Here is a 16,925-nt window from a genome sequence, read left to right as displayed (position 1 = left end):
AGCCCTGAGTGCCATGTTCAGTTTTTTCTTGAACACCTCCAGGCATGGAGACTCCACCACCTCCCTGGGCAGCCTATTCCAATGTTTAACGATGCTTTCCATGAAAAAATTCTTCCTGATGTCCAACCTGAACCTCCCCTGGCACAGCTTGAGGCCGTTTCCTTTGCTCCTGCTACTTAGGAGAAGAGACCGACCCCCACCTTGCTATGCCCTCTTGTCAGGGAGTTGTAGAGAGCAATAGAGCAATAAGGTCACTCCTGAGCCTCCTTTGCTCCAGGCTAAACAACCCTGCTCTCTCAGCTGCTCCTCATAGGCCTTACTCTCTAATGGAGACCTCCCTCCCCAGATGGAGCACTGGGTGCCACGTCAGGACCTGACTCTATTTCCCCTCTACCTTTATCCCCCATGTGCACAGAGGAGATGTGCATCACCCAGTGTGTGCACCACATGATGTTAGTGCCACTGTGGGAGATGAGGCATCCAGCTCCAGCTGAGCCACGAGAAAAATAGCATTTACTGATGCTTCCAGGCTGCTGTGTGGTGAGTGAGTCAAGGTCTGGCACAGTGTGGCCCCCAGGCTGGCACCTGTGCAAGCCTAAAATTGTGGCTGACGTGAATCTGCTGACTCCAGTAGGTGTGGACAGCTGATGGAGGTTTTGGATCTTTTCTTAAGAATAATTTGGTGCAGTTGTTTCCCTCCTCCTGCACACACACAGTGTGGGGCCTTGAAGGTGCCAGAAGATCTTAATGGCTGTGGACAGTCTCCCCCAGGACCTCCATCCACACCCTCTGTCAGGGGTCAGAGCTGATTAACAGGGGAGGGCTTTGTAGCCTGAGAAGGAAAAGCCTGGTAGAAAAAGGGGGCAAGAGAGATGCCCCTGCTGACATTGTCACCAGGTAGGGACTTTAGCCATCCATGCAGCAGTGTTGTGGCAGTTTCAAACTATGACAAGTGTGTAATTGAAACCACCCACCTCCTCGACACCCACTAAAATACTTTCTTGTGCTAGGACATCTCACCCCACCTCCAAGCTCACAGGCAGGTCAGAACAAGTGACACTATTTCACCCTAGTCTGTCACACTCATGGAATTGAGCAGGAGGTGGGGACAGAGAGTGACGAGCTGTTGAGATGGGAATCCTGATTTAGCAGTGAGCTTTATGCCTTGCTGCTACCTGCTTGCTCCAGTCAGCCTCTGCTTTCTGTGCCCAACATCCTGACCAGAATGGGAGTGTCAGGGGGCTTCTGGCACCATGAATTCTGGCTGCCACCTGGAGCTACCTGGGAGGACTTGAAGGAGTCTGCAGACACACACTACCCGCAGCCTCAGGACCTCCTGCTCTGCATCCCTGGTGCCCTGCTTTTGATCTTTGTCCGATGCCTCTTTGAAAGGTGAGTGCAGCACCTCTGGTTTCTCCTGTGCTGGTCAAGTGTCTTGCAGGGTTGCTCCAGAGTAATCCTGACCTGCCTCTCGACCACTACACTACAAAGTGTACAGGGGCTTGTCCCCAGGAACACTGAATCTCTCTGCTTTTCATGGCATACAGTATTTGTGTGGCAGCCCTTTGGCCTGCCCTCCCTCTCTCCTGTGCCTGTACCATAACCTGTACCAGCAGGTGTGAAAAGACAAGTCCATTACTCAGTCACACCCGAGCTGTGGGTGAAGGGTTCCCTCTGGAGAGAGACCAAACTGAATCTTGCAACACAGATAAGGGATTTCCTGGGTGTTGGGAGCCCCCAGCTGAGCCAGGGTTCAGCCTGATCCCAGAGGATGCTCCCGAAGGTGCTGTGTGAGGCCCCCAGCCCAGCACAGAGGCAGGAGGAGGGGGTGACCATGGCTCCTGGAACTCGCTGTGGGACCACTTTGCTCACAGCACTCCTTTCCCAGCTCTGCCCTGCTTCCTCCTCCCAACACCAGAGGACCCCAGTTCCACCAGAGGGACACACTTCAGTGTCCCAGCTGTGGGCACTGCACCCCAGGGGAGCCTGAGGGTCAGCTGGCATCTCCCAGGATTCACGTGTGGAAATGAGGCAGGTCCACATGGCTCATGCCAGGAGATGGATTCAGATGGTGCTTTGAGCCCCTTTCCCAGGAACAAGGACTGGCACATGGGGAGGTACAGACCAGCCCTCAGGCACAGGGGATGGGAAGCTGTTCAGTGCCGGTGTGAGCAGAACTGCTGGGACACTTCCCACCAGGCAGAGCAGGACTTTGGGGTGGGCAAAGGGGGGACATGAAACAGCAAAGCTGTGTGCAGCAAACCTGCCCTAAGCTGGGGCAGGGTCTCTCTCCTGTGGCCTGGAGGAGCAGGGGGAGCACTGGCCCATCTCCCCAGAGCGCTGGCTCCTGTGCAGCCGTGTGAGAAGATGTGGCAGACACGATCTGTAGGAAGAGCCAGAATTAATTCCAGTGTCATCAGGTCTTCCCTCAAAGAAGCAAAGGCCTGTTGCACTTGCCTGGCTTCCTAGAAACAACATGATTTAGGAAGCAGTGCCTCCCACTAGAGCTTTCCTGGGTTTCCTGCAGGAACCAGCACATCTCCACATGTTCTGTCCCTGGCTCCTGCCGCAGGCAGTGGTCGGGTACTCTGGGCACAGAGCACGTGGGACACTCAGACACTTGCAGACTGGTTTCATGGCATAGTCTGGACTGCTCAGGAAGGCTGTGAAGTGGACCAGCATGCACACCAACACAGAGACATGCTCTATATCTCAGGGCCTGGGCAGAATTAATTATTGTTTATACTTAGCAGTGGTTACTGTTGTCTCCACTGCACAGCCAGCACTCGTCACCTGTGTTTTGGTGCCACTGTGCCTGTCTGAAGAAAGAGCACCGACCTGACAGAGGCACCAGGCTTTGCATGTGCTCTGGAGCAGCCCTGGGTGCCCGGGGCTGTGTGTGCAGAGCTGGGTGTGTGAGCACTGGGGCAGGGCTGGGCCCCTGGGGCAGTGCATCCATGCACGGAACGTGCTGGCTGACCCTGGCTCCCAGTGTGGGCACACAGGTGCTTTTCTGCCTGAACTCTCCTCTTGCAGAACTGTGGCTCTGCCCTTGGGCAGGGGGTTGGGTGTGAGGGACAAGAAGAGGCCCAAAGTTCAGCCCAACGCCACGCTGGAAAGCTTCTACGTCCTGCTGGGCAGAACCCCGAAGGAGGTGAGTGTCCCCAGTGTCCCACTTGTCTCAGTCCCCAAGCAAGCAACACCTTCTTTCTGCCCAGGTACACCAGGCCAGACAAACCTGCCTCACAGGCAAGGTAGTTACTGCTCACCACCCTTCCAGGGAAGGAGATATTCCAGCATCTTACAACACGTCACACTGCTGCAATCCCAGCACCTCCTGACCTGCTGTGTGTCAAACACAGCAGGTGCTGTGAGAGCTGCAGGCTCTGGCAGGGAGGCAGCCATCACCCCTTTGGGTAGAGTCTATTAAGGCTGATTATTTTTAGCAGAACTGCAAGTCCTCCAGAATCACAGAATCATTTAGGTTTGAAAAGCTCTCTGAGGTCATCAAGTCCAACTATTAACCCAGCACTGCCAAGGCCACCACTAAACCGTGTCCCCAAGTACTGCATCTACACATCTTTTAAATCCTTCCAGTGATGGTGACTCTACCACTGCCTTGGGCAACCTGTGCCAGGGCTTGAGGTATTTGCAATCTAAACCTCCCCTGGCCCAATTTGAGGCCATTTCATCTTGTTCTACCCTCCTGTCAGGGAGTTGTGGAGAGCAAGAAAGTTCCCCCTGAGCCTCCATTTCTCCGGGTTGAGCCCCCCCGGCTAATCCTGGTGCTCTAGACCTTTCCCCAGCTCTGTTCCCTCCTCTGGACACTCTCCACTCACCACCACTCTCTGGGCCTGGATCCTGGCTCACACTGATGCATGGATTTTAAAAATAATTTTTTACTTAAATCTGTATGAAGCTTTGTCCAAATAATTAAAAAATGCTCATGAGTTCCTATTTACATTAATTTTAATCACAATTTATAAACTTTGTGTAGCATTATTTGGAATTCATGTAGAAAATGAGGATGTTGAAATTTATGTCTTTGAGCCTGTGACTGTGCAGCCACTCCAACAGCTGGATGGTTTTGCTGACATTACTGAGTTAATTATGTGCTTGTTTCTTTATCATCACAAGCTGAAACTTTTTTTTATCTTCAGGTTTGTTTTTTATCTTCAGCTGATAATTATTAGTCAAAATTGTATCAGAGGTGGAAAAAAATGTATTTAGACTTTTATACCCAGACATTGCATCCCATTGTGTACAGCTGCTAAAATTCAACCAGGGGGAGGCTGTGCTTCTTTCTGAACCTGCATTTAGATACATCTGAATTGGAGTTTAAAAATGGCCACGATCATCTGGGAGTTCACAAAGGCAAATAGAATTGATACAATTTTTTCCCAAAGGAAGGTGTTCTTTGGGGAAAGGCGGATGGGCAGCCCCGTGGGAGCACAGCCCTTCCCCTCACCCAGGGACCAGCAGCCTCCAGAAGGCTCAGTCCTGCCTCCCTGCCCTGTTTTGCAGGAGGACCTGATTTCACTGGCCAAGCAAAGCGACCTGCCCATCAGAAAGGTGGAGACCTGGTTCCGGCACCGGCGGGCCCAGGACCACCCCAGGCTGATGAAGAAGTTCTGTGAGGCCAGGTGGGTGGGTCAGGGGAGGCTTTTAGTGATGGAGGCCTCCAACAGGCCTGCACACCATCACCACCCTCTGCCCGGTCCTTACCCAAAACGCTCTCCCAGGGGAACCTGCTGCCAGCTGAGACTGCCAGCGGAGCCTCTGTCCCCTCCCTGCAGCACTGCCAGCTTCGTCCTCCCTCCCTCCCTGCCTTCCTCCCTCCCTCCCTGCCTTCCTCCCTCCCTCCCTTCCTCTGTCCCTCCCTGCCTTCCTTGTCCCTCCCTGCCTTCTTCCCTCCCTTCCTTCCTTTTTCCCTCCCTCCCTCCCTTCCTGCCTTCCTCCATCCCTTCCTTCCTTTCTCCCTCCCTCCCTCCCTTCCTCCCTTCCTCCCTTCCTCCCTTCCTGCCTTCCTCTATCCCTTCCTTCCTTTCTCCCTCCCTCCCTCCCTTCCTCCCTTCCTCCCTTCCTTCGTCCCTCCCTGCCTTCCTCCCTCCCTTCCTTCCTTCCTCCCTCCCTTCTTTCCTTCCTCCCTTGCTCCCTTCCCTTCCTTCCTTCCTTCCTTCCTTCCTCCCTTCCTTCCTTCCTCCCTTCCTCACCTCCCTCTCTGGCTCCCCTGTCTTCCCTCCCTCCCCTCCCTCTCCTCCCTCCCTTCTCTTCCTTTACCTTTAACTTTAAAAGTTGCCTCAACAGAGTCCAGTGGCCTTGATGAAGAACAGGTTTAAATCTCAGGTGCTGGAGGGATTTTGAGCACTCAAGCCATTTTCAAAATGCATTCACTTCTCTTCAAGATGATCTCGACACAAAATTAGCATTTTAAGGTGTTGTCAGCATGGGTCATTGGGCATAAAATAAATCCATGAAGTGCAGTTAGTAGGCAGTGCAAGCCGTGAACAGAGGGAGGCAAAACCTGAAAAACACCAGAAAGCACCAAAGTCTTCATTCCTTTTCCTCAAGCTGTTTGCTCTCTTACATGAAATCTTCCTGCACATCTCAGTAACACACAGAGTCAGGATGGAGAGAGGAGTCACTAAGTGTCTCGATCAAAAGAATCAGATTATCTCTGGCTCTCACCTTGGGGTTTAATGATGTGTGAACACAAAGACCCCCCTCAAGTAAGAGATCTGCTCTCCTTCCCCTTCTGAAAAATGAATTATTCAGTGCTTGAATCCTGTCACTGTGCTTTTCCAAAAATATTCTCCCCCTGAAAGCTTGTTCAGTGCTCTGTACTGCAGCATTTCTGAGGAGAGGGATAAAATCCCCAATACTCCTGGGAAAAATTAGGTGCCTTCCACAGGCTGGGGCGTATAAGCATGGGTGACCTACAAACACCCACACAACAAAAGGTGACAGGGAGAGGCATCTTGGCAGTCTTGCTGCATCCCCTGTACCACTGCTGGAGTGCACAGGGGATCTGGGCACAGTGGGGCCACGGCAGAGCCTGGTTGGGCTGTGGGGACCTTGTTACCTTACAACACACCCTTGCTGTGCCAATGGAGCTGAGACTCTGCTAATTCCTGTCCAAACAAGCATAGGCTCCCCTGTGGGCATCCTGGACACAGCCTGAGGGCTATTCCAACTCTGGAGGAGGCCTTAATTCCCTGTTTTCTGTTTTAGCTGGAGATTTACATTCTATTTCACCTCGTTCTTCTCCGGACTGGCTCTTCTGTACGATGTAAGTATGTGAGCAGGGTGATGCTGTGAAGTGACACCTTTCAAGGGTACCTTGTTCACTGCAAACGAAGCTGATGGTCCCAGGCCACTCCCAAGAGCCCATCCCAAGATGATGTGTGGCCATGACTATGTGTCCAAAGACAAAGAAGGACAAATTCAGGGGTATGGAGCAGAACAATCCCTAATCCTGATCCAGCATAACAGTTCTCCTTTCCCTTGGAGGACCTGGCTAGGTGTCAGTGATGTTACCATGCTGTCCTTGTCTTAGATCCTTGTGTAAGTGCCACAGATACCCCCACACAGCTCTTGCATCTCAGGCAAGAGCAGACCCTGTCCTGACTCTGGCTGCTGCCCACTCCTTATCAAGACCCTTTGTGTGACATCCTGTGCATTCTCTAATGACAAATGCACTTTCCCAACCACTTTTTCCAAAGCTCAGAGCCAGATTGGATCTAGCATGGGCACATGAGTCCTTGCAGTATCTCTCCCCATGCTCATCATATGTCATTAAAAGGCTATGGTTTCTTACTGCTGCCTTCTCTCTGAACAGAAGCCCTGGTTTTGGGACCCCACCATGTGCTGGTTGAAATTTCCACAACAGGTGAGCAGCAGGTACATGGAATCACAGGATGATTCATACTGGAAGGGGGATAAAGAGGTTTCTTGCCCAACCTCCTGCTCGCAGCACTCAGCTGTGGGATCAGACCAGGTTACCCCAGGTTTTCTCCAGTTTAGTTTTGAAAACATCCAAGCATGAAGACAGCACAACCTCATGATTTAAAACTTTATCCTTGTAACTCCTTATATCCACCTGTTCTCTTTCGACACCCCTCTCATCTCTCATCCTCACATCATGACAGCTTGGCTCCACCTGCTTGACAAGCTCCTCACAGGTGCCCCATGTGAGCATGGGGAGTTCTGCCCTGAGCAGACACCACTTCTCATGAGTTTCTTTGTCACCCAAACCTGGCTGGAAGTGGCTCTGTGTGTGTGGCCACAGAAGGGACCAGGTGGTCAGGACATCTGATACCTCAAAGCAGGGATGGAGATGAGGTGTCTGACCCCCTGAAGAGGGGAGACCCCAGCTTCTCTCAGTCCCTCTGCAGGCTGGCCAGGCTGGTCCTGGATTTGGACCGGCCTGTCAGTGCATCAGCAAATGGTTCAGTCACTGGGAACAGGAAAATTTAGGCATGACCAAGCCCTGCTGTCACAAATGCAGGTTGAGTGAAGGGGCTTTGCCCAGGAAGACCCTTCCCCTCTCCAATCCCCCAAGGCTAGGCAGGGCCATCACACTGCCTGTTGCTTATGTTGCAGCCTCTCCCACCTGCACTGGGCTGGTTCTACCTCCTGGAGCTCTCCTTCTACTGCTCACTCGTGGCCACTCTGCCCTTCGATGTGAAGAGGAAGGTGAGTGACAGCAGCATGACCACGACCTCCTGGCTCAGTCAGTCACCACCATGAGTCTGTCCCCTCTGCTGTCAGCTCCCCAGGGCTGCAAAGGAGAGGGCATGTGTGCTGCTGTGGAGATCCTTGAGCTCTGAGCCCCTTCAGTGCTCATATCCCACCACTGCACCCTGCACTGGGCCCTGCTCGTGCACGGTGTGGCCTCCCTGCCTCTTTGGCCAGGCGTGGGGACCCCCATGTGAGCCCCCAGCCCTTCCCCGGTCAAAGGACAGACACTGGGTGGACGTGGCATCACAGCCCTTGCCAGCTCTGGTCTCAGGTGCTGCCTGCACTGGAGGGCTGTGTCTCCTCGTGGGAGGGACCTGGGCTGCTCTGATGAGGGTCCTGTGAATGCATGTGTGACTTTTGCAGCGTGGGATGAGGTGACCTCCTGTACCCAGCATCCAACCTTGCCCTCACCTCGTTCTGCAGTGGAGACTGCTCAGAGCTGTAGCAGGGTGGGGAGCACTGATGCTTTGTGGAGGTGTTTGACACGGCCTAGTGAGGAGGCAGCATGCAGGAACAGGTCAAGGTAAGGCTGACAATCTCCCTTCTCATGCCAGGACTTTAAGGAACAGATCATCCACCACATCGCCACCATCACTCTGATCTTTGTCTCCTACTGTGCCAACATGATCCGGTTTGGGATGATGGTCATGCTGGTCCATGATGCCTCCGATTATATTTTAGAGGTGCGTTAAACACTCACACAGAGTCACAGAATGGTCTGAGTTGCAAGGGACCTTAAAGCCCATCTCATTCCAACCCCCTGCCATGTGCAGGGACACCTTCTGCTAGACCAGGGTGCTCTAAGCCCCATCCAACCGGCCCCAGGGATGGGGCAGCCACAGCTTTTCTGGGCAACCCACCCTCTCACCACCCTCTGAGTAAAGAATTTCTTCCTAAAATCTAATCTAAATCTCTCCTCTTTTAGTTTAAAACTGTTATCCGTGTAAAAAGGTGCTCTCCCAGTCTCAAGCCTGTGCTTGTGTCTATTGGCAGCACTGGGAACTGTGTTCACACGTTGATGTGGTGCCCCACGACTGGGACATGTGCTTCAGTGAAAGCACATTTAGGAACTACCAGACCTACTGCTCTTGAGGAAAAGTAATTGGATGCAAAGGGACTGGGACACATCCCCACAAGCCCTTGTCACCCTTGCAGGATGTGTTAAATCCCTCAGCCCTTAGGAGGAGAACACAGGCACAAGGGACACACAGCAATGTTTCTTTACAGCTTGCCAAGATGCTTCATTACCTGAAGTGGCAGCGGGTCTGTGACGCTGTTTTCTTTGCTTTTGCTGTGGTTTTCATCCTCTCCCGGCTTGTCCTTTTCCCATTAATGTAAGTTACGTTTTGCTGTTTTCTAAACATGGGTGTTGTGCACTGTTTGAGCTCCTGGAGAGGTGACCCTCCATGCTGAGAGGGGGAAAGGCAAAGAATGGGACACAACAGGTAAGATTAATTCAGCTGGAACAGAGGAACCCAAGGGGAGAAAAACCAATAGGGTTTTAACTTTATTAATATAATTAATTAATTATATTAATTAATTATATTAATTAATTATATTAATTAGTCTAGAGCCACGGTGTTTACCCCTCCATTGCCACACTCCCACCATCTCTCCTTGGCAGGGGCTGCCTCTCACCTGGGGGCTCATCATGCTGTGATGAGATGTTTACATGCAGCCACAGCGGGTGATTTCTCATGAGCTCTTGTGGTACTGGGAATGGTTAGGATGTCTTTCTCATGCTTTGAGAGAGCTGGCCAGAGTGTGAAGCCTGATGGTGCAGTCCTGGCACAGCTCAGCTCTGCCCTGGGGACACACCAGCCAAGTCGTTTCCCAGAAAGATATTTGACCCTTGTAAGTGTGAAGACACTTGGCCTGCTTTAGTCTTGTGTCTTCTGACTTCCTTCTCCCTCTCTTTCCCACAGTGTATACTATTACTTTGTGACAAAACTTCCACTGTTCCCCATAAGCTGCCTGATAAATGCTTTCCTGGGGGTCCTGCAGCTGTTACACATTTTCTGGTCCTATCTGATCATCCACATGATCTTCAGTGTCATCTTCCGTGGTGGGGTATGAAAAGTCTTTGTCTCCTTTGTGCCACCACCACCACTCATGAGAGACCACGAGGTCCAGGTTTCCTGCCTGCCTGCAGGGAAGGGGTGGGTGAGAAATGGGAGAGCCCAACAAACAGCCCGAGAGCTCCGTGTTGGGAGCTGTGTGGATAATTGAGCTCACAGAAATCAGAGCAGGAGCTCACTTCTGGTTTGCAGCTGTGCCCTGGTGCCATGGGAGCCATCCACAGTCCTTTCCCCTCGCTGCCCAACAGCTTCTTAGTTTGTGCTTTGGGAGAACAAGAACCTGTTGGTCTGTCCAAAGTGGAGTAAGGGAGGAGCAACCAGGTGAGCCTGGTAGACAGCACACTGTGTATTTGCATCTCTGGGTTTTGGGTGCCTTCTACAGGCTCTTGATGCATGCCAGAGCTTGTATAGAGACCACTGGGAGAAATGTTGTCATCAGAGAGGGCAGCTCCCTGGCCTGCCTTGCTAGCATAAGCATCATGGGAGCATCTAAGATCTGTGAAAGCTTTGGGGACCTGTGGCCAGCAAAAAGAAACCCCACAGTATTGGTGTTACGCCTTCAGCTTACCTTGAAGTACCCCTTTATCAAAGCTAAATTACAATAAAAAGCAGTTTTTCTGAGGAAATGGTGGAGGATATGCTCACTGAGGTTGTAGAGAGTTGCAAAATGAGGAGCCCAGTGCATACACTCACTGGACAAATAAGTGTTGACTTTCACAGTTTCAGCAGTAATAAATTGCACAGGAAAATATGCAGAATAACTATATGTAGAATAAATACTAACTTATTTTCAGAAGGTCACATTACAAGAATATCATTAAGGTGACCAAAAAAAAAAGCATTCAAAAGTTAGGTGAAATCATAACTAAGTCAACCTCTGGCAGCCTGAGTCAACCTCCCAGCACAGGGACAGTTGCAGCACTGGCTTTAAGGACATGGTCACACCTGTTATTATTATTTTAGCTGCCAGGTTAACCCCCCCCCAGGGTTGTGAATGAAAACAGGGCTAGTCCTCTCTAATATATACCATGATACAGGTTTTGCAGCTCATTTCAACTGACTTTGTTTCCTTCAGAAAAGACAAGATGCCAGAAGTGACACTGAAGAGAGTGACAGGAGCGAAGCAGAGGATCCAGCAAAGAACCAAGAATAACTCAGGGCTTGCTGCAAAACACCAGGAGCCAGGCAGACTCTGGAGTGCAGGAAGGCTGAACAGAGGCTGGGGGAGAGGCCTGACAAGCTCACAGAGGCTTCACCACAGTCTGCCTGAGGCAGCATCCACTGTCTGGGTGGAGGTGAATTTCTTCATCATGTTTATAGGCAGTTAAGTCACTTCAGGAGATATTTTCTACAATTCCCTTGTTAGGACCATTCTTTTACTACTACTCTGTGATGTCCATGTTGGAAAAAAAAAGGGTCTGCCAGCCAAAGTCTTACTCTGAAAAGAGAAGAGGGGTTGAACAAGCTGCTGAAGTTATGACACCCATCTACACTTACCTCAAGGCCTTCCCAAAAGATTAATGAGACAATAAATTTCAACTGTGGAAGATTTAAATTATTTGCAATTTCAGAAAACAGTCACACCGTCTCCAGCCACTTTATGAAAGGACTTGCATGTGAAAGGCATTGGCTTAAGTGGCAAATAAGTTTCACTTCTGCAGCATAAAATGGTCAGGCTCTGGGATAAACCATTTCTGCAAATAAAGCCTGGACAACTGATAGAAGCTGTGTTTGCTCTATGAATTACACAAATAGCTCATGGGCCTAAAATATTTTGTTAATTGAATGTCTACTCAGGAAGAAGGCTCCTGAAATTAAAAGGAACTGAAACTCTTCCAAAGGCACACTTTTCTACCAGAAATTATAATTATAAATAATAGACAGAAACTTTCCATATGGATGTATTAATTTTGTTGAGATTTCATTTTCAAAATTGGAAAATAGGAGTGTTATAACACTAACATTTTAAAAGGGTAGTTTAGGGGTTGGATGATGCTTCACCTTGCAATTTATTTGATTTGATTTTCAGAATTTATAGTAGAACATAAAATTTTAAAGTCAACATAAAATATTAATTACACCTAAACCAAAAAAGCTTGTTTTATGTACATTTTGCATGATGCAGGAGGTTTTTAGAATATCAGAATGTCAGTAGGAGGATCTTCTTTGAAACTTGCTGAGGTCTAACATCACATAACTCAGAGGCTGAACCAGCATTCCCTTGGCAGACTGTGGAGTTCAGGTGTGCAGGCTGCAATGCTGGAGGGCAGGCAGGCACCATCTCTGGGGCACCAGCCCTGAGCAGGGTGTCACCTCACCCCCAACAGCTGCACTTTGCTGGGGGCACGAGACCCTTCATTAAACCCTGGTGGTTTGCCCAGGAATGATTTCACCCCGTCCATTGACTACAATGCTTTCTTTTAAAGCTGCAAATGATAAGTGAGAACCAAAGCTTTTAAAAGACTCACACAGCCCTCAGGCCACAACTGTGCCCTGGGTGCAGAGAACAGGCCCAGCCTCCAGTGCTGCAGCCCCACCACGGGGACCCTCAACCCCGAGGGGAAGCAGCCTGGACTGGGAGGGCTCCACATCTGCAGGACATCCTGACGCAGCTCTCACAGTGCCAGGGTTGCTTTTAACCAACACCTCTCCGTTTTTAAGACCTCCCCCATTCTCTGGAGGTGTTAACCATTCGGCTCAGGAACTCTCTTGAGTGCATTTTCCTTGCTGTGTCACATTCAAGAACAGACTCTGCCAGCACAGGTGACAGTAAGGGTGGCAGTGCAGCACCCCAGCTCGGTGCTGTTGCACTCTCCTCTCCTCAGCTAAGCAGACATTGTGACACAATTCTCTCAGCCTCCCCATCCTCAGGAGGCCTGAGCACCCCTGGAGATCAATCCCCTTCTGCTCTAAGCCCATAGTCCTGCCCAGCAAACCCACTTCCTTACACACAGCCTTTAAGCAGAGCTACATGCAGGTCCCTGCTCCTTGCACCCTCGTTTCAGTGCTTTGGGATGGGGATTTTTGTTCTGACTCTGTGCAGCAATTAATCCAACGAGGACTAAGCAAACTGAAGCAAGTCTCTTAAGTGCCCCAATGTACAAATGTTTGTTATCACATACCTGAGTGCACAAATCCAGAATAGCCTCCCTCCTGCTGTGGTGCTCTCCAGCCTAGAACAAAGGTAATTTTAGCCATAATTACATAACCTGTGAAACTTGCTTATTTCAGGCTAAAATGGTACTGATATTGATTGGCTATGGCTTGACTACAATAATCGTTGGGGGGTTTTTTTGCTCCGTCCTAAATCACTGTGAGCTCATAATCCTGCTGAAGATTCCCTTGACACACATTTGATTTATTATTTAAATTCTACAATATTTTCTAACACTGATGCAGTGACTTTCCTGTCTCTTCCAGCTGTTCAAAGGACAGAGAGCCACAGAGGTTCAAGGTCAGAGCAGCCCTTTATTTAGCAACAACCCTGAGGAGTTCATGTACCATTTTCAGTAATGACTTGCAGCCTTTGTGCAGACACGAAGTTTTTCACCGGCTTTTGCTTCGAGTTCATTTGTAGAAAAAAAAAAAAAAGATAAAGTTACAAAAGAACAAATCTGTTTTCAAAATTAAAAAATTTCACAGGCCAAATGTGATGCAGCCTAACTCCCTCCAGCTGCAAAGCAGGTGACTTTTTGTTTGTGGTGGATCTGGCACCGCTCACGCCCACGTATCGAATCTTCGCACAGAGACGCAGCCGTGAATAGGAAGGGGGCAAGGGAGTTTGTTATCTATGACCTGGCACACATCAGTGTAGGGGTCAAAGAGGACTACAGTGGGGAGGGCGCTGTTCCCCTTCCTCTGTCCGAGGAGATAAATTCGTCCGTTCACAGTGCTGCATCCCATGAAGAACTTCTGGGTCAAGCACTCCTCGTTCACCTGCGTCCATTCATCGGTCTCCACATCAAAACGAAAAGCTCCCCCTCCTATGGTGTACAGAGCCCCATTCAGGGACGTGATGCAGAGGTCATACCTGGGAGGGAAGAAACCCCTGATCAGAATCAGCAGAAAGATCTGACCCCTGAAATGTTCAGTGTGACCGTGGTCCTCAAATCAAGAGTCCCATTTAAACAGAGAATCACAGAAGTGTTGCAGGGACAGGACTTCTGGATTTCTACAGTCCAACCTCTTCTTGAAGCAGGACCAACACTAGAACCTTTCTTCTTCTGCCAGGTCCCAGAATATTATTTCTTACCTTGGAAGCGGGGAGAACGAGATGACATCCCAGCTGTCCGTCTCCGTGTTCAGCCTTTGCACTCCGTCATACACATGTCCATTCTCATCCAGGCCACAGACCACATAGATCCTGGTTCCCACACTGACTGCATCACCCCTCTCCACAGGCTGAGCCATAGGGCTCATGCTTTCCCACTCTGATTCCACCAAAGCCATGCGCTCCACCGCGGGGGTTATCCCTTCATCGGTGCTCCCTCCGAGCACGTACAGGTAGAGCCCTGCTCCCACTGCACAGTGGCTGTTCCGGGACTTCTTCATGGCTGGCCCTTCCAGCCAGCTGTTGTCCAAGCAGTTGTAGATGAGCACCCAATCCACACTGTACCACACAAACTCATCCCGGAAATATCCTCCTGTCACAAAAAGGAAGCTCCCTGGAAAGACAGCAGAGAAAAGCGTCAGTCGTGTGAAAGCTAAAAATTGCTCCTGAGAGCTGGGGTTCTTGTTTCGTCCTGGGATGTAGCAGTGAGGTGCAAAATGAGCAGAGAAAATCACTGCTCTATCAACCAGTTTGCAGTATTTGATTCCTCATTCTCACAGATACACTGGGCCCATGGGATGCAGGGATTCCTTCCAAGCCTGCTCCCACTCTTGAACAGAATCGTGGAAACACTGGTTGGAAAGAACCTCTCGGTATCTCATTTCCAAACTCCCACCTGAAATGAGACTATCACTAACACTAATATAGGAAGCCATGGTATTGAACTGCCTTGAAATTCATCTCCAAGCATAGAGATTTCCTAACATCCATGGATAAGTTTAACGTAATGGCAACTGTAAATCAGAAGTCGCCTGACATCTGTCAAAACCACCACGAAAGAGAAGGCCAAAAAATAACACTGCTCAAAGTCAAGTCCTTTGACTCACTGCAGATAAAGCCAATGTAAGGAGCTCCACAGACTCCACAGTTTCTGCTACATAAAAAGAAATATTCAGCCTCGTCTAGCATTCTCCCAGGACTAAGGAAAACAGAACCATTCTTTGAGCGAATATGAACACCAATATGAATGAGGTTTTAGCAATGCTGAGCACAGCAGTTTTACAGCAGCAGCTGGACTCCCTGCAGCAGGGATTCTCTGTCTCAACTTCTGTTTGCATGTGCTCAGTCTCCCTCCTCTGTGAGTTACCTACTGCTGCCACTGCGTACTGGGTGAGGTTCCGGCGCTGCAGAGGAGAACAAGCCTGCCAGGTCCCTGTTTTAGGTAGAAAGAGAAATAATTCTTGCTGTTCCTTGTCATGCTTTCCTCCCAGGACGTATAAGGTGTCGTAGCTCCGACCAGCATAAGGACACAGTTTGGGATTTTGCCAGCTGGGTGGAGGACAGCAGTCTAACTTCTTTACTAGTCTGGAAAAGACATCTGCCTCTCCACGGTGCTTGCTGCGTTTCACCAAGAGATCGAGGAAGGACAAACTCAGAAAAGCGACCCTGACTTCGCCCACCAAATCCAGAAATTCTTCCTCTCTCGTTGCCGGGTCCTCCATTATCCACCTCACAATACTGTCAAAAACCACGTCTTCTCGCGAAACGAAGAGGTCGTCACTTTTTAGGAGCTGCATCAGCGTTTCTTTGGGTAGCGCCTTAAATTCCTCCTGGCACATCACGTCCCCCCAGTGAGTGACAGCCACGTTCACAGCAGACTCATACAGCTCTGTGAAGGCAAATTGCTGCGAGTAGGTCATCAGGCCCAGGCAGTTGGAAACGTGCAGCTCTCTCTCCAGAAATTTCTCACACAACAGTCTCACCCTGTCAAACTGGAAAAAATCAGCCGTTTCCAGTAAACTGGTCACATTTTCTTGACCTATAAGCACTTGGGCTGTGCGAGTGAACTCAAGCAGCGCCTGGAAAGGCACTGCATCGATCCCTTGGATCACTATGTGCTGCTCAGAGCTCTCTCTTGCCCCTCCGAAAAACATGGCTTCAAAGTAACGGCTGTGCACTGAAAGCGCCCTGCGGCTGACCTGAAACAGTCTCTCTCCAACCTCAAGAACTGTGTCTGCAATGGTTTCTGTCTGAGGTCCCAGCTCCTGAGGCTCCTGTGAAGGCTCCATGCCTGTGGACTGCCAGGCAGTTAAAATTAACTCACAGTCTTTACGCGGCCCTTACTTGTGTGAGGTCTCTGGAAACATTATCCCCCTGGCTAGAATGAATATGAGATAAGCCAATCTTCCCCTAAAAATAGAATGTTTTCTACTCTCCTGCTTTGCTCTTCAGTCTTTCCTGCTGCTTTCAGAACAGCAATAGCAGAACAGCTGTATGACCAAAAAATGCAGATTTGACTGGCACCTGCCATCACCAGGTAAGACCACAGCAAATCAGGGGGCTGTTAGCCAAGCAAAGAGCCTGGAAAAAAACAGGAGAAACAACCACAAGCTTCCTAAGCATTGAGTAAGTATCAGGAAGTTGCACAGAAACAGAGCCCATTTGGAAAAGAGCAAGCATTACCACACCTTTCATCAGTTCAATATCAAATTCCAGAGTGATTGCAGTTTTTACTATGTATCTAACTTTAGTAAGAGAGGAAGGGAAGGAGCCCCCCATTCAAACCCAGACAGCTTCACATGTTTAGTCATCCTCAATCTGAATGCACTAAACAAACACAAATGTAGGACAAGCAACAGCTCATTGATGCCATAGCAAATTTTTCCAAAGGCAAATGGAGGTATTTGCATAGTGACCTTGAACTTGCGTAGTGACCAGAACCCTTACCTGAAGAGCCCAGACCAACAGGATTTGGTGCCAGTGCTCAGCAGAGCTCAGCAAGCAGAAGCATGTACACTTCTAAAATTGACATACAGAATCATAGAACTTTAGGATGG

General features: G+C 49.8%; 2 protein-coding genes across 2 annotated transcripts; one reads left to right on the top strand and one right to left on the bottom strand.

Annotated features, from left to right (window-relative positions):
• Positions 1-1,225: 1,225 nt before the first annotated feature.
• On the top strand, positions 1,226-11,058 carry LOC108506534 (ceramide synthase 4-like). The gene is made up of 10 exons (XM_017833630.1): positions 1,226-1,392; positions 3,037-3,154; positions 4,525-4,643; positions 6,232-6,289; positions 6,839-6,889; positions 7,603-7,695; positions 8,295-8,423; positions 8,968-9,074; positions 9,666-9,810; positions 10,894-11,058. The coding sequence occupies exons 1-10, from the start codon at positions 1,226-1,228 to the stop codon at positions 10,969-10,971; spliced, it is 1,065 nt and encodes a 354-aa protein (XP_017689119.1). The 3' UTR covers positions 10,972-11,058.
• A 2,208-nt stretch (positions 11,059-13,266) lies between these two features.
• LOC108506575 (kelch-like protein 24) lies at positions 13,267-16,897 on the bottom strand. Its single transcript, XM_017833745.1, has 3 exons — positions 15,236-16,897; positions 14,071-14,482; positions 13,267-13,848 (listed from the first exon to the last, which is right to left on the bottom strand). The coding sequence occupies exons 1-3, from the start codon at positions 16,155-16,157 to the stop codon at positions 13,536-13,538; spliced, it is 1,647 nt and encodes a 548-aa protein (XP_017689234.1). The 5' UTR covers positions 16,158-16,897; the 3' UTR covers positions 13,267-13,535.
• Between the last annotated feature and the right edge of the window lie 28 nt (positions 16,898-16,925).

The sequence above is a fragment of the Lepidothrix coronata genome, unplaced genomic scaffold, assembly GCF_001604755.1.
Source record: "Lepidothrix coronata isolate B3197 unplaced genomic scaffold, Lepidothrix_coronata-1.0 Scaffold219, whole genome shotgun sequence".
In the NCBI taxonomy this organism is placed as follows: Eukaryota; Metazoa; Chordata; class Aves; order Passeriformes; family Pipridae; genus Lepidothrix; species Lepidothrix coronata.
The sequence above is the reverse complement of the archived record's forward strand: the minus strand, read 5'-3'. Positions and strand labels throughout refer to the sequence as shown.